General features: G+C 36.7%; 1 protein-coding gene across 1 annotated transcript; it reads left to right on the forward strand.

Moving 5' to 3' along the window:
- Window positions 1-15,511: 15,511 nt before the first annotated feature.
- On the forward strand, window positions 15,512-19,736 carry LOC114317356 (uncharacterized). The gene is made up of 3 exons (XM_082907033.1): window positions 15,512-15,853; window positions 15,942-16,025; window positions 19,540-19,736. Exons 1-3 carry the CDS (start codon window positions 15,524-15,526, stop codon window positions 19,552-19,554), a joined length of 429 nt encoding a protein of 142 aa, XP_082763159.1. The 5' UTR covers window positions 15,512-15,523; the 3' UTR covers window positions 19,555-19,736.
- Window positions 19,737-22,873: the final 3,137 nt, after the last annotated feature.

The following is a 22,873-nucleotide window of genomic DNA, read 5'->3' on the forward strand; positions in this document are numbered from 1 at the left end:
ACCAGATCATCAAAATCCTCCCAACCAAACACACAGTAATTCAGGCCATGAACCGCCTTCATTTCTTCCCCAAAGGCAACAAGAACTGCTACAACTTACCCCTTTTCACCCAGTACTACAAGTTTCTGTTTCGAACCGGATTCTACTATATATGGAAACTGCGATGGGCTTTCAAAGCCGCCGAGCTTTCGACTGGATATTGATGGGAAGTTTTGGGCTAATGTTACAGCTTCGATGAGCGAAGAACAGGTCTATCATGAATTGCTTTATATCATCAAGGGTGGCAACGTAACGGTGTGTTTGGTTCAAACAACAGATGATGAGGTTCCCCTTGAAGCCAAGCAAGGATTCTCTAAAGTTTTTTTTTCTTAAAGTTTCCTAGAGCGGTGCATTATGTGGTTGTGATTTAATGACAAGTCACATCAATTTTTTAACATTAAATTTCAACCACACAATACACAGGAAACTTTAGGAAAAAGCCACTTTACAGTGGCATGATTCGTATAAGTTCTTGGATAACAACACGGCTCTGTATTTTCATAGCAGTATCAACTATGGCGCGGACCAAAGTATCAAGTAAGTGGATCTGATTTCTAATAGAAATATTCAAAATTTTACTCTGAAAAATATTTAGAATTTAAATGCAAAAATGCCAGGTAAACATAAATGTTACACACAAAATACCTAGCGAGCATATTGTGAAGCATTCACCCAAAAAAAAAGCATATTGTGAAGCAATACTAAAATTACAGACACAATCGATCCATTCTTGGTGAAACCTGTATTTGATTTTCTATGCACGTAGATTTGTTACATATTGTGTGGGTGAATTTTTTAAGATATGGCCCACAGCAATGAATTTCAATGACATACTAGATTTTATGTTTTATGTTTTTGTGCATTTAGCATTTGTGATTTGAATATCAGTTATTCAGAAAAATTATCCACAATTTTATTTAGAATTGAAATGTACACAAGATTTATTTTAAATATGACTCATAATATACTAATTGATTTTAAATTTATAACTCACACATTATTTTTGACATAAAATTATAGTTAATATTTTTTGATAATTAAAATTATTTTTTAAATATATACTATAAATTTAAATTTGGTGAATGTGAATACACTCAAATATAACTAACCTACATATTATTAATTTTGAAGCTTTTTATTTTTTATTTTTAATCGCAGCATTGTTGAATTTCTAATCCTATTTCTCCAACATTAAAACTTTGGGTTGTGTTGGAAAGTGACTTATAAGTTAATTTTTTGACTTAGTATGAAAAAAATATACAAAAAATATTGATATAGTGTAATTCAAATAAGCCAATAAATTAATAAACTAACTTATAAGCTTGTTTAACAACGCATAAGCTTACAGAGATAGCTTTCATTCGAGTGATAAAGGGCATTAACTCGCATAGTTAGCCCAATCATAATGGAAATTTATTAAATAATATTATATGATGTTCCCTATATGATATTCTAGCAAATGGGAAATTATAATTTACACTACGTGGATCATCTTTTATCTTCCAATTACATAATAAGAGTGAATTATCATGTCTCGCATGTTAGATTTACCTAAAGATGACTATTGGCCAGATGGCTCGCCAGCCTAACTCAATATTTTTGAGAGTTTGAAAATATATATATATATTTAGTTTATGGAATCAGATAAGATTGAAATTTTGAAACCATTTAATTTTCAGGTTAGGCTTGGATAAAAAAGTTTTAACCTAGCTGCCCTGCCCACCTATTTATAAAATATTAATTTTAATTTATATATATTATTTAGTTATAAAATAAATTAGAAAATTAATAATAGATAAATAATAGTACATATATATATATATACACCTCTTTCTAAAGTTTAAATTAAAGCATTTCTTAAATGATCATATTTATTTTACAATTAAATTTTGTTAATGTACCAAATACAAATAATTATTCAAATAGTCTAAATAATTTAATAGCCTTTCAAGACATAAAATAAAATAAAATTAATAGTTTATATTTATTAAGTTAAGTGGGCAAGTTTGAAATTTAAACATTTTTGCACGACTGGGCTTGGAATGACACATACACTATATAATGTTGGTCTGGTCTGAACCCCAGTCTAGCCCGATGTTTGTCCACCCTTGCGTATCACTATGCCATTAGTTTGGACAATCGCATAACCAATGTGACATAATATTCTGATGGTACCCAACTAAATAAACTATGTCATGTGATGATACTTACATACTAGATAATAATCTTTTAGTTTGGAAAGAGATAAAACAAGGATGATACTCCCTCCGTTCCAAAATAATGGTTTCTTTTGGGGAATTCAACTTTTTTTGGTAGTATAATTATTGTATTTGAAAAAAGTTAATTTTTCAAAATTACCCTTTTGATAGTATATTTTTTGGGAATATCAATGTCATAATTGTACTTTTTACATTGTTTATTAATTTAAAAGAAGGGCAAAATAGGAAATTCACATTATTTTTGTACTTGATTTTTGAAAAGGGACTAATATTTTGGGATAATGAAAAATAGAATAAGGGACTAATATTTTGGGACGGAGGGAGTAATTGATTTCAATACTTACATAATGATTTCTTCACATCACAATTGATTGATTCCTATGATATATATACCGTTAGAGATGGCTGGAAAAATTTTGGGTAAAATTAAAAAAAAAATTTAAGTTTGGTCTAATATTTAGGTGGAACCCGTGCGTTGATTTTCACAGGTCAAAGTAGTAACACGTTGTATGCCGCATTGTGATTCACGTAGTATATTTGGTTGCTTAAAACCATTATCGAGTGAATGGGAAATTGAAGTCAAAATGCGCTCCATGAAAATGGAGTTTTGGTGAAAAATCCTAAAAGGTTGAAAATGACTTATCCCACATTGATTTGGTGAGAAGTTTTGAGTGGGTTTATAAGGCATGGGATTGAAACTTGGAGTGTGCCCAAGGGGTACCCAAGTTTTGTAGAGAGGAGGGAGGTTATGGGCAAAATGGGTTAAACCCATTGGACTTAAAAATCACCACACGCGCGCGCAACCGCCCTTCCGATCGGGTTGGGCTTGTCCGGCCCAATACTAATCTTTTTGAGCCAAAAACATTTGAGTTTATTTTATTTATTTTGAAATAAATTCTGCCCGTTTTTATTTCAAAATTCTGGTTGGAAATTAAATTCAAATTTTATTTGCACCTCTTCAGGAATTTTTGCACAATTTCGGGTCTGTCCAAAACTGAATATGTTCTATTCAAATTCAAATCCACGCAAAATTCAAACCAAACAGTGCATGCAGATTTGTATCTGTTTAATTTAAATTGAACAGGTATTGTACCTGTTTAATTCAAAACTAGCAGCCACCAAGCCACCACTCCATCTATATAAATAGACTAGTCCCTCATTTGGATTTCTACTCCAATTTTTCGTCCATCCTTGCTGCAATTTCATCTCTACATTTTGTTGCATTTATTCTATTATTTTTCTGTGAGAAAGAGTGTATATACTGAGTGTGTTCGTTGAACAAATAAATTGTAGTGCTGCATTTATTTGTTGTTGATCATTTCTTCCTGGGAGATAAACGTCCACATTCTGAAAGTGCCATAGAGAGGACAAATCTGTCTTAAGGACACAGTGTCAAACATTGGACTTGATCAGCTTATTATTCGAAGAAATTAATCAAATAAGTTAATTCTTTTTCTATTTTATTTTTATATAAATCAGATTTTAACTTTGTTTTTATAACAAAATAAAATCTGTTTTTATTTATTTATTTATTTTATTTCTAGTTTGATTTTTGTAATCAAACAAATTCTCTCATTTCCTTTATTTCTTTTATATTCTTGTTGTTGTTAAGTACACAACAAAATTTAATTTATTTAAATACAGTAAAGATTGTCCATCAGTATTAAGACATATATTTTTTTTGTAGCTTTATTGTATTTAATTTTCTGTGTTTTCACAAAGTGATATTTTGGTTGGAAAATACAAATAGTATTTATAAACTATTTGACAGATAGTAGTAATATACTGTCTATTTTCTTTGAAAACTAGTAGTAATATACTGGTGTCATTAACAATTGCAGAATATTATTTGATGTTACCGGAAATTATTGTGGTATTTTATTTTTCTGGTTTTAGTAACAAGGAAAATAAAATTTATTTTGTGTTATAATTTATTTTCTGGTTTTAGTAACTAGAAAACTAATTTGTGGTTTGTTTTTCTAATTTTTGTAATCAGATATTATGGCTACTACAACTGAAACTGCAACTGGAAGTGGTACTCCAATTGTTACACCAACACCGGTCTCTATCCAGAACCATGTTCAAGTACCAATAAATCATGGAGAAAAATCGAAAAAATTTAACGGTACTGAGTTTAAGAGATAGCAGCAGAAGATACTGTTCTATCTTACAACTCTAAATTTGGCCCGGTTTCTCCATGAAGAAGCTCCAGCACTTAAAGAGGGTGAAAGTGATCGGTAAGTTGTTGCCGCTATGGATGGTTGGAAACATTCAGATTTCCTATGCAGAAACTACATTCTCAATGGCCTTGACAACATGTCGTATAATGTTTACAACCTTCTGAAGTCAACAAAAGAATTGTGAGATTCTTTGGAGAAGAAATACAAGACAGAGGATGTCGACACGAAGAAATTTGTTGTCGGTAAATTTCTGGACTTTGCTATGATAGACTCCCAAACGGTAACTTCTCAAGTTCAAAATTTTCAAATAATTTTGCATGATATTCATTTAGAAGGTATGTCTCTTAGCTAGTCTTTCCAAGTCGCTGCTCTAGTGAAAAAGTTACCACCGGCTTGGAAAGATTACAAAAATTATTTAAAACATAAACGCATAAAGATGACCATGGATGAATTGATTGTAAGATTGAGAATTGAGGAAGATAACCGAAAGGCTGAAAAAAGAAATAGGAAAAACCTCATTGAGTCCAAGGCTCACTACAAGAAAAAACACTTTCCGTGACCAACATTTTGGTTGCGAAAAGTACCATATTTGGTCGCTAAAACCTTTTCGCGACCAAAATATGTTGGTCGCGAGTTGGTCGCTAAAGCCTCGTCACAGATAGTTTTATGCGACCAAAAAAGCCTTTGGTCGCTAAAAGTGACCATTCGCGACCAACTTTTTTGGTCGTGGAAAATCCAATTCATATTAGCCAAAAGTAAACTTTTAGCGACCAAAGATAAGTTGGTCGCCAAAAGTCAGTGCCTTGACCCAAAAAAAATAATTCTTTTATGCTCCCTGGGACTTGAACTCCTGACCAAGGAGTCACCATGCACCCCATCCATTCTGCCACTCTGCCAATAACATACTTCTTGTTCATATTTGGCAAAAAAAATATATAACCCGTAAAAATTGGGTTATATATTATTTTATAAAACTTTTAATGCCTAAATAGAAAGATAACATGTAATTACTGTAGTATCATTTTTTAAAAAATTTATCCCGCCATAACTTTCTACGACCAACTTTTTTTTTTTTGTCGCCAAAGGGTAATCTTCCGCGACAAAAAAAGCCTCTGGTCGCCAATAGTATACTTTCTGCGACCAACTTTTTTTTTTGGTCGCCAAAAGGTGATCTTCTGCGACCAAAAAAGCCTTTGGTCGCCAATAGCATACTTTCTGCGACCAACTTTTTTTTTTGGTCGCCAAAGGGTAATCTTCCGCGACCAAAAAAGCCTTTGGTCGCCAATAGTATACTTTCTGCGACCAACTTTTTTTTTTTGGTCGCCAAAGGGTATACTTTCCGTGACCAACTTTTTTTTTGGTCGCCAAAAGGTGATCTTCCGCGACCAAAAAAACCTTTGGTCGCCAATAGTATACTTTCCGCGACCAACTTTTTTTTTTGGTCGCCAAAAGGTGATTTTCCGCGACCAAAAAATTGTGGTCGCCAAAAGTTAAATTTTAGTCGCAGAAAGTGGACTATTTGCGACCAAAAAAAATAGATGGTCGCCAAAAGTGTTTTTTCTTGTAGTGGCTAATGTGGTTGAATAAGTTCACAAACCATATAACAAAAAGAGGAAGTTTACTGAAGATGGTCCTAAACAAGGCGATAACAATGGCAACAACAAGTTCAAAAGAAAATGCTATAACCGTGACAAGACTGAACATCGAGCTTTTGAGTGCCGCCGCCCTAAGAAGGATCGTGAAAGTACAAGCAAGAAGACTACCAATCAGCCCAATGTAACTGAACTAGATTACATCTCTAACAGGGTGAATGACATCAACCTCTCTGTTGTGGTGTCTGAGACTAATTTGGTTAGAAATCCCGAGTGGTAGGTTAACACTGGAGCAACTCGTCACATATGTGCGGACAAGAAGATGTTCACTATCTGCAATGAGGCTGCAAATGTTGAACAACTTTTCTTGGGAAATTCTTCTACTTCTACTGTGGGTGGACAAAGAAAGGTGATTTTGAAGATGACATCAGGGAAAGAACTGACCATCAACAACGTACTGCATGTACCTAACATCCGGAAGAACTTGGTTTCAGGTTCTTTGTTAAGTAAAAATGGCTTTAGGCTTGTCTTTGAGTCTGATAAATTTGTATATACAAAAAGTGGTATATATGTTGGTAAGGGATACATGAGTAATGGTCTCTTCAAATTGAATGTAATGACAATTATACCAAAAGTTGCTATTAATAAGAATAACACATCTTTTGCCTATATTCTTGAGTCGAATTTATGGCATGGTAGATTAAGACATGTAAATTTTGATGCTTTGCGTAGATTAATTGGTTTGGATTATATACCAAAGTTTGAAATTGATCCTAACCATAAATGTGAAATTTGTGTAGAAGCAAAACTAACTAAGGCTCCATTTAAATCGGTTGAAAGGAAAACCGAACCTTTAGAATTAATTCATACAGACGTATGTGATCTTAAATTTGTTCAAACTAGAGGAGGCAAAAAGTATTTCATAACATTTATCGATAATTGCATAAGATATTGTTATGTTTATTTACTTAGAAGTAAAGATGAAGTCTTAGAAATGTTTAAACTCTACAAAACAAAAGTTGAAAATCAACTTGGTAAAACCATTAAAATGGTTAGAAGTGATAGGGGTGATGAATATGATGCACCATTAAATGAATTTTGTGCACAACATGGCATTATTCACCAAACTACAACACTCTATTCTCCACAGCAAAATGAAATTGTTGAAAGGAATAACAGAACCTTAAAAGAAATAATGAATGCAATGTTATTAAGTTCAAGCTTACCTCAGAACTTGTGGGGGGACGCAATATTGTCTGCTAATTATGTTCTTAACAGAATACCCCACAAGAAAATCAACAGCACTCCTTATGAATTGTGGAAAGGTCGACCACCTTCCTACAAATACTTAAAAGTGTAGGGGTGTTTGGCAACAGTTGAAGTTCCTGTTCCTAAAAAGACTAAGATTGGACCAAAAATAGTAGATTGTGTGTTTATTAGTTATGCTCAGAATATTAGTGCATATCGGTTTCTGATTTATAAATCAGAATACCTGATATAAATGTGAACACTATTATGGAGTCAAGGAATGTTGTGTTTTTTGAACATATCTTTTCTTACAAGAAAGGACAGGAATTAAGTTCACAGAAAAGAACTTATAATTGTATACAAAGTCAAGTGACTAATGACAATCAAACACAAGAGACTAGTAATTGTCTCGACCAACAGGATTTAACTGATGATGAACCAAGACGAAGTAAGAGAGCGAGAACATCAAAATCCTTTGGTCCAGATTTTCTGACATACCTGTTAGAAAATGAACCTCAAAACTTTAAGGAAGCAATGACAAGTCCTGAAGCACCTTTGTGGAAAGAGGCTGTTAATAATAAAATTGAATCCATTATGCAAAATCATACTTAGGAATTGGTGGATCTTCCACTAGGTTCTAAACCTCTTGGATATAAATGAATATTCAAGAGAAAAATGAAAGCAGATGGTTCAATTGACAAATAAAAAGCAAGACTTGTAGTTAAAAGTTATAGGCAAAAGGAAAGTCTGGACTATTTTGACACATATTCCCCTGTGACAAGAATAACATCCATTCGTATGCTTATTGCTATAGCAGCGTTGTTTAATTTAGAAATACATCAAATGGATGTTAAGACAGCTTTCTTAAACGGTGATCGAAATGAAGAGATCTATATGGAGCAACCCGAAGGGTGTGTAGTACCGGGGCAAGAAAAGAAAGTTTGTCGGCTTGTAAAATCTCTTTATGGATTAAAACAAGCACCTAAGCAATGGCATGAAAAATTTGATCATGCAATACTTACTAATGGGTTTAAGATAAACGAATGTGACAAATGCGTCTATATTAAAAACACTGATCAAGGATATGTCATAGTTTATCTTTATGTAGATGGCATACTTATCATTGGAAGTAGTCAAAACATAATCGAATCAACTAAGCAAATGCTTAACAAAAGATTTGCTATTAAGAATATAGGGGTCGCAGATGTTATATTATGAATGAAAATTACTAAAACATTTGACGGATATGCATTATCTTAATCACATTATATTGAGAAAATTCTTGGTAAATTTATCAAGGATGATATGAATGTAGCAAGAACACATGTAGACATTAGTCTTTATTTATCAAAAAATAAAGGTGATGCGATGTCTCAGTTAAAATACTCCCAAATCATTGGAAGGCTAATGTACCTAATGAATTGTACTCGTCCTGATATGGTTTATGCTATCAGTAAATTGAGTAGGTCTACTAGTAGCCCCGGAGAGAACCATTGGAAGACGATCATTCGAGTTCTTAGATAACTAAGATTCACCTGTGATCATGGTTTGAATTTTACTCGATATCCAGCAGTACTCGAAGGTTATTGAGATGCAAATTGGATATCGGATACTAAAGATTCAAAATCCACGAGTGGATATGTCTTTACTCTGTGAGGCGCTACTGTTTCTTGGAAATCCACGAAACAAACATGCATTGCACGATCCACAATGGAATCCGAGTTCATTGCTTTAGACAAAGCAGGAGAAGAGGTAAAATGGCTTCGTCACTTCTTAGAAGGCATTTCAATATGCCCAAAACCTGTGCCAGCTATTTGCATTCATTGTGATAGTCAATCTGCAATAAGCAAGGCACAGAATCATATGTATAACGGTAAGTCATGACATATTCGTCGTCGACATAATACCGTAAGGCAATTGTTGTCAAATGGAATAATCTCAATAGATTATATAAAATCTAAATAGAATATTGCGGGTCTGTTAACAAAAAGTTTGACAAAAGAGCAAGTGTATAGTTCATCGAAAAGGATGGGATTAAAGCCTATTACATAATAGTCATCATAATGGTAACCCTACTTATATGATTGGAGATCCCAAGAACTAAGTTAAAAGGGACAACTAAGTTATGTGTGGCTCGCTAGAAATCACCAAGGGATTAAAATTCCTTACCCATTCCTATGGTGAAAGTGACATCCGCAACATGTGTTGTATGCAAGAGTCTAAGGATAAGCTTAGCTTTTAATAATTACTTATATCTTGATTAAAGTATAAAATCAAGACAAGTATAAGGAGATACTCACATTAAGAATCACCTATATGAGTGTTGAACTGGGGCCGGTTCTATGATAATGAAGAGGCTACATTCTCTAGAAGCACTAATGAAAACCAGGAGCGTCCAAGGCCAAAATGAACACAACAGTGAGAACCACGATGTGTTAGAAGATATTTTGTGTGAAATCTATTGTCTTGGCTTACACAAACGGCTGAACAATTCAAGGCATCGCGTCCATTGGTTAGCTAGTAAGTCCGATAGGTTATCACTAGGGAAGGTTCAAGGCCGAAAGCTACCTATCCTGATGCAAGATATTTTCGACTTATACTCTTTCGACAAAGTCTACATATTGTTGCATTTCCATTGTCATCAAATTCCATTCATGTAGGGGATTGTTAGAAATGGTTGGAAAAATTCTAGGTAAAACCAGAATTTTTTCCTAAGTTTGGTCTAGTATTTAGGTAGGACCCGTGCGTTGATTTTCGCGGGTCAAAGTGGTAACGCGTTCTATGCCGCGTTGTGATTCACGTGGTATATTTGGTTATTCAAAACCATTATCGAGTGAATGAGAAATTGAAGCCAAAGTGTGCTCCCTGAAAATGGAATTTTTGTGAAAAATCCTAAAAGGTTGAAAATGGTTTGTCTCAAATTGATTTGGTGGGAAGTTTTGAGTGGATTTATAAGGCATGGGATTGGAACTTGGAGTGTGCCCCAAGGGGTACCCAAGTTTTGTAGAGAGGAAGGTTATGGGAAAAATGGGCTAGACCCATTGGACCCAAAAATCACCACACACACGCGCATGCCGCCGCCGCCGTCCGTCAAGTCAGGCGGGCTGGGCACGTGGTATGAGGTTGGGTTGGGCTTGTCCAGCCAAATATTAATCTTTTTGGGGCAACTGCCCGTTTTTATTTCAAAATTCTAGTTGGAAATTAAATTCAAATTTTATTTGTACCTCTTCAGGAATTTTTGTACAGTTTCGGGTCTGTCCAAAACTGAATCTATTCTATTAAAATTCAAATCCACCCAAAATTCAAACCAAACAGTGCCTACAGATTTGTATCTATTTAATTTAAATTGAATAGGTATTGTACCTGTATAATTCAAAACTAGCAGCCACTAAGCCATTACTTCATCTATATAAATAGACTAGTCTCTCATTTGGATTTCTACTCCAATTTTTCGTCCATCCTTGCTGCAATTTCATCTCTGCATTTTGCTGCATTTATTCTATTATTTTTCTGTAAGAAAGAGTGTATACACTAAGACAAGCATTTGTGGGAGCTCGCAAAGCTTGAAAGTACCAAAGACACCGAAATAAAAGAATTAAAGAAGAAAGCTGATGACGCCGAGAAAAAGGGCTACAAAGAAGGCGAGGCTGCTTATATCCAACAATGCGAGGTAGCAAAGGACTTATTTTTCAAGTGCGGCTAGAGAAGTGCTGTGGAGCAGCTCAGTTGTGGGTCCAAAACCGAGGTCTACAATGCTCCGCAGTATTTTATTCCGGCCTCACTAACTCAGTATGCTGCATCCGTTCAGCAGCAGTTCCTTGAGAGTTCTGACGATGATGAAGAAGAGCCAACTGATACCTCGGTCGGCAATGTTCCAACAAATCAATTAGCTCGAGTGGAGCACACGGTGGAAGGCCTGATCACTGAGCAACCAACCGAGACCGTGCTTCCGACCGAGACCATACTTGCGACCGAGACCGAGCTCCAGCCAGAGACTGCGCTTCGGGATGATGGTGATGCCGATCTGGACGCCGAGATAGATGATTTGTTCAACTGATTCCTGTATTTTTTTTTTTGCCTGTCATTTTGGACTTGTAACCAGGCTGCGGTCCCTCATTTGTATTTGCTCTTTGATGAATGAAAATTTTCTTGTTTTGAACTCTTACTTCGGTTGATCTGCATGCTTGTACTTGTAATGACTTTTCCATGATCTTTTCACTTCCAACTGTTATCTCGGTTTAAATTCCTGTTTTGAGCTTGCTTTCTAATAGTAGTGTGGCCGAGATACTTTATTCTGGTCTCAACTGAGCAATCTGACTGAGCTTACTAGCCAACCACTCTTTAGCCGATGTCCTTACTTCGGCTAAAGAGTACTAAAAGTTGGTTTAATCCAGCCAACCGCTCTTTTAGCCGATGTCCTTACTTCGGCTAAAGAGTACTAAGAGTTGGTTTAATCCAGCCAACCACTCTTTAGCCGATTTCCTTACTTCGGCTAAAGAGTACTAAGAGTTGGTTTAATCCAACCAACCACTCTTTAGCCGATTTTCTTACTTCGGCTAAAGAGTACCAAGAGTTAGTTTAATCCAACTAACCTCTAAGTTAGTTTTTCCCAACCAACTTAGAATAAAATGTTTGGTTATTCGAACCGAACGTCCTGTAGTCTGGATCCTTATCCTGGGCTTAGGAGGGGTGTTGGTTTTAATCCAGCCAACCTCTAAGTTAGTTTTTTCCAGCCAACTTAGAATAAAATGTTTGGTTATTCCGACCAAACGTCCTGTGCACCTCTCATAACAAATGAAAATCTTTCTTTTAATTTGACTCTCTTGAATCAAAATTTTTATTCCATCCCTAATTGAGGGGATTGAAATTTACAAATTCATAGCTGAGCTAATATTTTTAAAAAAAACTTGATTTAATCAACCTTTATTGAATGCATAATGTGAAACCCACACTACAAGAAAATCTGTTATATAACACGGAGGCTTTTGCGACGGGGAACCTGCCGTCGCAAAAAATGAGTTTTTGCGACGCAGTGTAGTTGTCGTCGCCAAAAAGTGGTTTTGCGACGGGGTTTGCCTCCGTCGCTAATACATTTCACCAAAAAATGCAGGAGCATTTGCGACGCACGTATACCATCGCAAAAAGTATTTTTTAGCGACGGTAAAGAGTTGCGGTCGTAAATGGTAGACCATTTGTGACGGTATAAGCCCGTCGCAAAAAAAAATTTTGTAAAATGACGTCGTTTTACTTTGTTAATCAAGTATCATTTGCGACGGTGGTATATATTCCGTCGCAAAAAAAAAAAAAATCACACATTCGCAGGGATTTCTCCCATTCGCGGTCATCCTAAATTCCCCAAAATCCCAATCCCTAAACTCACCCAACCAAAACCCCCAAATCAAAATCCCTAAACTCTCCAAACCAAAACCCCCAAAATCCGAATCCCAGAATCCCCAAAATCCTGAGATGAAAATCGTTCAGTGCCGTGGTGAAGGAGGGTGAACGACGGCATTCGCAGATTGACGAGGGTGAACGACGGCCTTCGCCGGAGTGACAGGCAGCGACTGTGAACGACGAGTGACGAACGACTGTGAACGACGAGTGACGAGGCAAGAACGAGGGTGAACGACTGCGAACGACGAGTGACGAGGCAAGAACGAGGGTTAGCAAATTTTTCAATTCAATTTTAACTGTACTTTCCTAATTGGGTGCAAAAATGCATGCGTGTGTTAGTAATTAAAGTATGTGATCAGATGGCGTGGTCTTGTTAGCCTAGTTGAAATTCTTATAAATTATCTATAAAATGAGATTCCAACTAGGGCATGTGTGATTGCTGGTTTTGCTTAAGAAAACATATATGCTCTCACATATTTGGCTTTGCTTTGCCAGTCCAATACTGACTCTTGGTTCATGGTGCCTTTGGTGGAAGTTAATCAATAAGCTTTACCAATTACAGGGGCCTTTGTTTCATGGGATTGGACTCCATGTCTAATAGATTTACTAGTCCTTCGTTTTGTTAGAAAATAAAGTCGGACTAATAGTCAAATACATATCATTTCAAGTCTATTCATCTCAGGACTAACAGTCCATTGCATTGCAATCCCCCCTTAGTATTATGGTTTACAGCAAAAAACTCAAGTTCTTGCTTTGGTTGCATCTGTAATTCTCGTTCCTTAATGCTTTTACTCTTTTACACAATTAGATATATACATCTCCCTCTGGTAATAAATTACTCATTCAGTTTACTTGGATTATGCAGATAAATGTATTCTTAAGCTATCTCAAGGCCTGGCTCAAAGTTCTGTTATTCACATTTTTATCTAAATTTATGATCAAACACAACATTAATGACCTTGATATTATATGCCCTTTTGTAAGTTATTTATTTATTACCAAAAGCGACATTTTTGTAAAGGAAGAGGGTGAGGTGAGGGATCAAGTTGAGGGAACTGCCCCATTCCAGACCCATCTCAGTGATATGGGGTTATGATTGTGAGCTCATTTTGGACTTATCTCGTTAATTTAAATTGTATATTTTGTAAAATTTATCAAATAGATCACGCATAAAAAAAATAAATAAAAATTGAATACTAATAGTTACTTGGACCATTCATAATCTTTGCACTTGCATTTCCAGAAACAAACTCCTAAACTCATTTACAGTTGTTCCTCCTTTTCTTGTTTTTCATTTTCTGTTGAAAGTGGAATATTGTTTTGCAATTAAAACTAAAGAATTTTTTTTTTTTTTTTACCTTAGTTGCTCGAGGTTCATGGTTTATCTGGTTATTTCTTTGTATTGTTTATTTTATTTGACTTCTTTGGTTTTATTTTTCTGCTCATAGTGCTGTTTAAAATGCAGGTAGTTTCTACTCTAAGAGTCAACCCGGAATTCAGTTTGTTATTCTTCAGTAATGGTGCTCAGGTAACCTTGATGCTATTATATATTAATCTTTGTCTGGCCAGTAAAGGTGCCATGAGAATGATGCATTTCTTTAGTAGTGTTTAGGAGATTGCTAAATCCATAACCGTTATGGCTGCATCCAGATTCCACAGCCTCCTTTCTCATGTGGGGTCCACCTATGTGAGAGGGAACAATGTGGGTAAAGCCTAAAAGTGGCAAGACTACTAGATGGTTCCTTCGCATGATGATGAGCATATTTAAACCTAATTGTGCTAAAGATGTTCAAATTGATCCCTGGATAAAGCTAATAAAAAATAATAAAAAAAATTGATGCTGGATAAAAACCATATTCAGAATACCTTCCGCAAATTTTCCTCTAGTAAATTGAAGTGGTTGTCCTCAAGTTTTGCACTTAATAAAATGATATTCTATGATGTGACCAAACAGTGGCTCATATATTCTATGTTTTTTAGTTTCCAAAGGGTAGGGACAACTGTTCAAAAGTAAACATTATGAACCACTTATATATTGGATGTTTCATTCATCAATTAGTTATTTAATAACTTAGATGACTTTTTAATTTTTGGATAAGCAAAGGAAGAATCCATTAAAGAAGCCAAAGGGGGCCACAACCTCTGTACACTAGATGTGTGCAATGTCAAGATAAAAAGCTATCAACAAGATCTCTTTAACATCTTTAGATGACTTTTAAACTTAACAAGTTATGAAGACTATCCGTTTTACTTTGGAGTTCCAGTATTAAAATACACATACTTTTTGGTGTTTCTGAAAAGATAAGTTTTAGATGTCCAATGTTGTTCAACTGTAAAAAGACATCGGCACATTTCGGTTTTATCACCCAATACTTGGGCTTCTCATATGAGATGCTTTTTTCTTTTCCAGCTAAATCTCTCAATCACTGGAGGAAGCTGTTTTGTGGATGCTGTTGTTAATAATTCCCAAGTTGTAGAAGTGATTCAGCCACCATCAGGTTTACAATGCTCGCAGTCAGTACTGGCTCCTAAAGGGTTAGGAACTACACTTGTTACTGTTTATGACATTGGACTTTCACCTCCACTTGCTGCTGCTTCTGTGGTAATCTTTCCCATTTTTTATGTTTTCTTTGCGTGATTTGTCCACCCATTAGAATCTGTCAAAAATTTCCTTTTAGTTGTGCTTCTTACATGATTACAGATTTCCAATTCTAATTTCTATTGCTTGTAGTTTCCAAAGATCTTTGATTGTATTTAAAGTTTATTTTTTATTTTTTGTGTTAACTATCTTAATTTGGCATATACTTGTATCTCTTATTCAATACAGGATGAGTTTAATGGCCAACTCTCTATGCTACCTGAGGATTGTCAGACTTTGGAGGCTAGGAATGCCATTTTCCATGAGTTGATAGGTCATGACAATCATGGATATTGTCGCACATACGGGAGAACTGTGCCTCGGAGAGCAGTGTATAAAGATGGTGCAAGGCCATCACAGTCAGCACCCCAGCCATCGACTATTGTTCAGATCACCCAGCAGGTTCGTGCGGAGCTAAGGGATGAGTTGAGGGAGGAGCTGAGGGAGGAGATGAGAGCAGAGTTCTCTACACATTTACAGCAGCTGAGAGCTGAGATGATGGCCTTTGTGTCACAGGGGCCAAGTGTGGATCCTAACAGACAGGTTCGGTATAAATTAAATTGTTTGATAGTTAAATTGTCACGCAACATTATGTATAAAAGATTAACACATTATGCGTTGACTATCATAGGCTCCTGATGCATCGAGTGGCCACCGGGCATTTAGGGAATCTGCAGAAGACGAGAATCCATATACACCACCACCAGAAGATCAGGTATAAAATGTAACTTTACATTCTAAGCTAAAATGAATTCGAAGTGTTAACGTCCCAAAATCACCAAAAGGGGTCGGTTTAGCACGGAACTTGGCACACACGACCGCCTAGGCATGAGAGACTTGAGGGAGAAGACGGAACTCCAATCGGGTTTCCGGTTTGGGAGTTAGAGACGAATTTCACTCTAGGCAAACTAGTTCTTTAAGAAACTAGAATTCGAGGTGTTAACGTCCCAAAATCACCAAAAGGGATCGGTTTAGCACGGAACTTGGCACACACGACCGCCTAGGCACAAGAGAGTTGTGGGAGAAGACGGGACTCGAATCGGGTTCCCGGTTTGGGAGTTAGAACCATATTTCGGTTTAGGCAAACTAGTTCTTTAAGAAACTTAAATTCGAGGTGTTAACGTCCCAAAATCACCAAAAGGGGTCGATTTAGCACGGAACTTGGCACACACGACCACCTAGGCACGAGAGACTTGAGGGAGAAGACGGAATTCCAATCGGGTTTCCGGTTTGGCAGTTAGAGACGAATTTCACTCTAGGCAAACTAGTTCTTTAAGAAACTAGAATTCGAGGTGTTATTGTCCCAAAATCACCAAAAGGGGTCGGTTTAGCACGGAACTTGGCACACACGACCGCCTAGGCACAAGAGACTTGTGGGAGAAGACGGGACTCGAATCGGGTTCCCGGTTTGGGAGTTAGAGCCATATTTCGGTTTAGGCAAACTAGTTCTTTAAGAAACTTAAATTCGAGGTGTTAACGTCCCAAAATCACCAAAAGGGGTCGGTTCAGCACGGAACTTGGCACACACGACCGTCTAGGCACGAGAGACTTGAGGGAGAAGACGGAACTCCAATCGGGTTTCCGGTTTGGGAGTTAGAGACGAATTTCACTCTAGGCAAACTAGTTCTTTAAGAAAGTAGAATTCGTGGTGTTAACGTCCCAAAATCACCAAAAGGGGTCGGTTTAGCACGGAACTTGACACACACGACCGCCTAAGCACAAGAGACTTGTGGGAGAAGACGGGACTCGAATCGGGTTCCCGGTTTGGGAGTTAGAGCCATATTTCGGTTTAGGCAAACTAGTTCTTTAAGAAACTTAAATTCGAGGTGTTGACACCCCAAAATCACCAAATGGGGTCGGATTGGCACGAAACTTGGCACACACGACCGCCTAGGCACGAGAGACTTGTAGGAGAAGATGAGACTCCAATCAGTTTCCCGGTTTGGGAGGTAGAGCCATATTTCGGTGTAGGCAAACTAGTTTCTTAAGAAACTTAAATTCGAGGTGTTGACACCCCAAAATTACCAAATGGGGTCGGATTGGCACGAAACTTGGCACACACGACCGCCTAGGCACGAGAGACTTGTGGGAGAAGAGGGGACTCCAATCGGTTTCCCGGTTTGGGAGTTAGAGCCATATTTCGGTTTAGGCAAACTAGTTCCTTAAGAAACTTAAATTCGAGGTGTTGACACCCCAAAATCACCAAATGGGGTCGGATTGGCACGAAACTTGGCACACACGACCGCCTAGGCACGAGAGACTTATGGGAGAAGACGAGACTCCAATCGGTTTCCCGGTTTGGGAGTTAGAGCCATATTTCGGTTTAGGCAAACTAGTTCCTTAAGAAACTTAAATTCGAGGTGTTGACACCCCAAAATCACCAAATGGGGTCGGATTGGCACGAAACTTGGCACACACGACCGCCTAGCCACGAGAGACTTGTGGGAGAAGACGAGACTCCAATCGGTTTCCCGGTTTGGGAGTTAGAGCCATATTTCGGTTTAGGCAAATTAGTTCCTTAAGAAACTTAAATTCGAGGTGTTGACACCCCAAAATCACCAAATGGGGTCGGATTGGCACGAAACTTGGCACACACAACCGCCTAGGCACAAGAGACTTGAGGGAGAAGACGGAACTCCAATCGGGTTTCCGGTTTGGGAGTTAAAGACGAATTTCACTCTAGGCAAACTACTTCTTTAAGAAACTAGAATTCGAGGTGTTAACGTTCCAAAATCACCAAAAGGGGTCGGTTTAGCACGAAACTTGGCACACATGACCGCCTAGGCACAAGAGACTTGTGGGAGAAGACGGGACTCGAATCGGGTTCCCGGTTTGGGAATTAGAGCCATATTTCGGTTTAGGCAAACTAGTTCCTTAAGAAACTTAAATTCGAGGTGTTGACACCCCAAAATCACCAAATGGGGTCGGATTGGCATGAAACTTGGCACACACGACCGCCTAGCCACGAGAGACTTGTGGGAGAAGACGGGACTCCAATCGGTTTCCCGGTTTGGGAGTTAGAGCCATATTTCGGTTTAGACAAACTAATTCCTTAAGAAACTTAAATTCGAGGTGTTGACACCCCAAAATCACCAAATGGGGTCGGATTGGCACGAAACTTGGCACACACGACCGCCTAGCCACGAGAGACTTGTGGGAGAAGACGGGACTCCAATTGGGTTCCCGGATTAGGAATTAGAGCCATATTTCAGTTTAGGCAAACTAGTTCTTTAAGAAACTTAAATTCGAGGTGTTGACACCCCAAAATCACCAAATGGGATCGGATTGGCACGAAACTTGGCACACACGACCACCTAGGCACGAGAGACTTGTGGGAGAAGACGGGACTCCAATCGGTTTCCCGGTTTGGGAGTTAGAGCCATATTTCAGTTTAGGCAAACTAGTTCCTTAAGAAACTTAAATTCGAGGTGTTGACATCCCAAAATCACCAAATGGGGTCGGATTGGCACGAAACTTGGCACACATGACCGCCTAGGCACGAGAGACTTGTGGGAGAAGACGGGACTCCAATCGGTTTCCCGGTTTGGGAGTTAGAGCCATATTTCGGTTTAGGCAAACTGGTTCCTTAAGAAACTTAAATTCGAGGTGTTGACACCCCAAAATCACCAAATGGGGTCGGATTGGCACGAAACGTGGCACACACGACCGCCTAGGCACGAGAGACTTGTGGGTGAAGACGGGACTCCAATCGGGTTCCCGGATTAGGAATTAGAGACGGATTTCACTCTAGGCAAACTAATTCCTTAAGAAACTTGAATTCGAAGTGTTAACGTTCCAAAATCACCAAACGGGGTCGGATTGGCACGGAACTTGCCACACACGACCGCCTAGGCACGAGAGACTTGTGGGAGAAGACGGGACTCTAATCGGTTTCCCGGTTTGGGAGTTAGAGCCATATTTCGGTCTAGGCAAACTAGTTCCTTAAGAAACTTGAATTCGAGGTGTTGACGCTCCAAAATCACCAAAAGGGGTCGGTTTAGCACGAAACTTGGCACACATGATCGCCTAGGCACGAGAGACTTGTGGGAGAAGACGAGACTCGAATCGGGTTTCTGGTTTGGGAGTTAGGGTCGGATTTCTATCTAGCCAAAATTATTTATTTAACTATCTTTGTAATTATATAGTAATTAATTTTTTATGTTTTTTTGTAATTAAAATATTAATACATAATTATATTGTCACTAATTATTTTTATTTTTTATTTTCAGATATTTCCTGAGTAGCAGTTTGCTTCTTGTGGAATGCAGCCGTGTGAAGATTGCGACGGACTTTTGTTTATGAAGAAAACTTTTATTTTTGATTTACATTATTTAGATTTGTGAACAACATTATGTATGGATTATGCAAAATTATGTGGTTGGATAATTTTGATGATGTGTTGTTATGAATGGAAGAGTACTTTAATTATGGAAGAAATTTTATTTATATACAGGAATTTTTATATTATTATATAGTTATCGATTTTTTTTAGTTATTTTTATTTAATACAGGTAATTTGCATATTTTTAATAATTTTAAAACTGCATTTTTTGTTAGAACCAGGTTTTTTGCGACGGTAGCGTAGCCGTCGCCAATGATATTGGCAATATGAACAAAAGGCCTTTAGCGACGGTACTTTTACCGTCGCAAATAATATTTTTAGAGACGGCACACTTTTTTGTCGCAAATAACAGTATTAACGACGGTATTAAAACCGTCGCAAATAACCACTTTTAGCGACGGTATTTTTACCGTCTCAAATAAACCCTTTTGTGACGGTATTTTCCCATCGTAAATAAACATATTAGCGACGGTATTTAGTGCCGTCTCAAAAACTTCAGATTTTTACACATTAATTGCGACAGTATTTTGCCGTCGCTAAAAGGCATTTTTGCCGTCGCCAATACTTTTGCGACGGCGTTTACTGTCGCTAAAGACCTTTAGCTACCCCTTTTTTTGCGACCCCCCTAGTACCGTCGCTAAATGCTATTTACCGTCGCAAAAAAGCATTTGAGACGGCTTCTTTGGTATTGGCGATGGTATTTTACCGTCGCAAAAAAGCGAATTTTTTGTAGTGCCAACTTAATTATTAGAGAAATTCAAAAAAATTGTGCAAATAATGCACAAAAACTCTCACATAAGAGTGAGTCCCATATATTTATATGTGAGCTTTTATGCATAGATTTTTTTATGTATGTAACATTACTCTATTTATTATCTAAAAATTATAGATTACGTTTTTCTGATAAGTTTTTCAATGCTTAAATACTTTATATTTGTGCTTTGTCATAGTGTGCCTTCTTCAATAAGAACCTTTTAACAATAAAACCATCAACACTTAGAAATAGAGAAGTTCATTGTTTTAGTAAACATAACAGTTGGCTGATGATAACCGACTGGCACACATCATTAAGAAAGTTGATGAGTTGCACAGCGATTGCATCAAAGTTGAAAATTTTACATAGAAAAACATGTTAATCAACATGCTTACACGTTGAAGTATGCCTTCAAAATTTTTAGTCTACATTTGAGCCATTGTTGACAATAACTAAGGTATGATCAAATGAACCCTAACTAAATAGTCAAAAAAAACCCTAACTAAAGATATTCAGATATGCCAATAATGAATGAAGAAAAAAGTGTTTACTAAGATAATTAAGTTGTTCTACATGAAATTGAAGCAGTATTTAATCCAAAAGCTTCAAACAAAAAGGTCTTCATGGTGTTTGTGTATAAGAATGTTGGTCCTTTTTTTGAAATTGACAAGCCGAGACATGCCCTCCCTCTCTCTCTCTCTCTCTCTCTCTCTCTCACACACACACAATGGAGAGATGGGCTACACTGCTTTTGGTTTCCCTAGCAATTCTCGTCCAGAAATCACATTCCAAAGGTATGTCAACTTAACATCAGAACATTCTCCTATTCTCATACATTAGGCAAGAAGCTTACATAAGCCATGAGCATGTATTGCGCCTCTAATTAGCACGTTGTTTCAAATCATAGAAGCAGAGTACATTTTAAAATTTCATGGTGAAACTATATTGCTTCTAAATTTTCACCAAAATTATTTGTAGTAGTGCTAGGTAACAAATATACCAACCGACGTATCAATAAATACACAAAATTTGCACGTGAACCACACTACTTGGTATGTAACTCACATAACATTTTTATCAAATTGATTAATACACATAATTGTAATTTAATTATTAATTGTTTCAAATTAATATTTTTAATTTTAGCACAAATCAAATGCCTAATTTTAACCCAAACAATAACAAACCAAAATCCCTAATTTTAATATAAATCATCACCAATTAAGATTCATAATTTTAACATATCAAAATCTCTTATTTTAACATAAATAATAACAAATAAAAAAAAGTTACAAATCAAAACTTGACAAATAACTATAAATTAATACTTATAATTTTTATTTAAAAGTAAAAAAAAAAAAAATGAAGTTACCTGTAAACAATGAAGAGAAGATATCAAGGTTGTGCTGTGGTGCCAAATCTGTGTTGTATGATCCTAATCTGGTGAATCACAAGTTGGTAAATTGCAAAGCAACAAAGGGAGATAAAGAAGACAAAGAAAAAACAAAAATACTTAACAAGTACTGTGAATAAATATAAAAAATAAATAATTTCATAAACTTTTACAGTTTTAGCCTTGCCATAATTGGAGTTGTGTGCACTTACCAAAAAAAAAAAATATTGTAAGTGAGTGTTTGGTTGAAATTGGGATTGAGATTAAAAAAAAAAAACAAACAAACAAACAAACAAATCAAAAACGTGGGTTCGTGTGGTGTGGTTGTAACAACCCCCATACTGTTTACTGATTAATGACTACTTGATTACTGATAATCACCGATTACTGTTAAACGAAACGGATAATGACTGATAACTGACTGATAATTGAACTGAGTAAAGTACTGAACTGACTGACTGAAATTGGAAAAACGAATTGACTGAGTACATGTTAGTTAATTGCATTTTATCTGTTGACAGTATGATTATCTGTTCATGTTCATATGTTTAAACTGCTAATTGAAGGCCTTATCGGCGGCCGAATCCGAAACCGATTAGTGTTCTATGACCCTCATAATTTAGGTGATTTTATAGTACAATTATCTGAAAATTGATTAGGTATGATTAAATTAGATTAAATAAGCTAATTAAAGAGTCGGACTTAATTACCGAATTGCCACCCTTAGTGGTCCACTCAAATACACACACTTGAGCCTTGTATACACTTCAATCAGAGCATTTCATCAGCTCATTTCTTGAGCTTAACCGACCAAGAGAGGGAAAGGGAGAGGAATTGAGTTCTACCTTGTGAATTGCTTGGAAATTGAAGGAATTGGAACATAGGTTGCAAATTTAGCTTCCTCACCTTGTAACTAAAGCTCTAGGTAAGGAATTCAACCCCTCTTTGTTGTGTTTAAGCTCATTCATGTAAGATTCTTGAGCCTCTAGTGATTCAAGTCTAGAATTGGTTCATTGTTGTTGATTTAGAACTCATTTCATGCATGCATGTTTGTAATGTAGATGTTTGAGTTAT

The sequence above is a fragment of the Camellia sinensis genome, chromosome 14, assembly GCF_055761805.1.
Source record: "Camellia sinensis isolate YWXY chromosome 14, ASM5576180v1, whole genome shotgun sequence".
NCBI lineage: Eukaryota > Viridiplantae > Streptophyta > Magnoliopsida > Ericales > Theaceae > Camellia > Camellia sinensis.

Excerpts from the sequence above, each read along its gene's own strand:
- LOC114317356 (XM_082907033.1), top strand. The coding sequence starts at position 15,524 with ATGCTACCTGAGGATTGTCAGACTTTGGAGGCTAGGAATGCCATTTTC. Across the intron at positions 15,854-15,941 it reads GTGTGGATCCTAACAGACAG|GCTCCTGATGCATCGAGTGG; the intron begins GTTCGGTATAAA and ends TGACTATCATAG.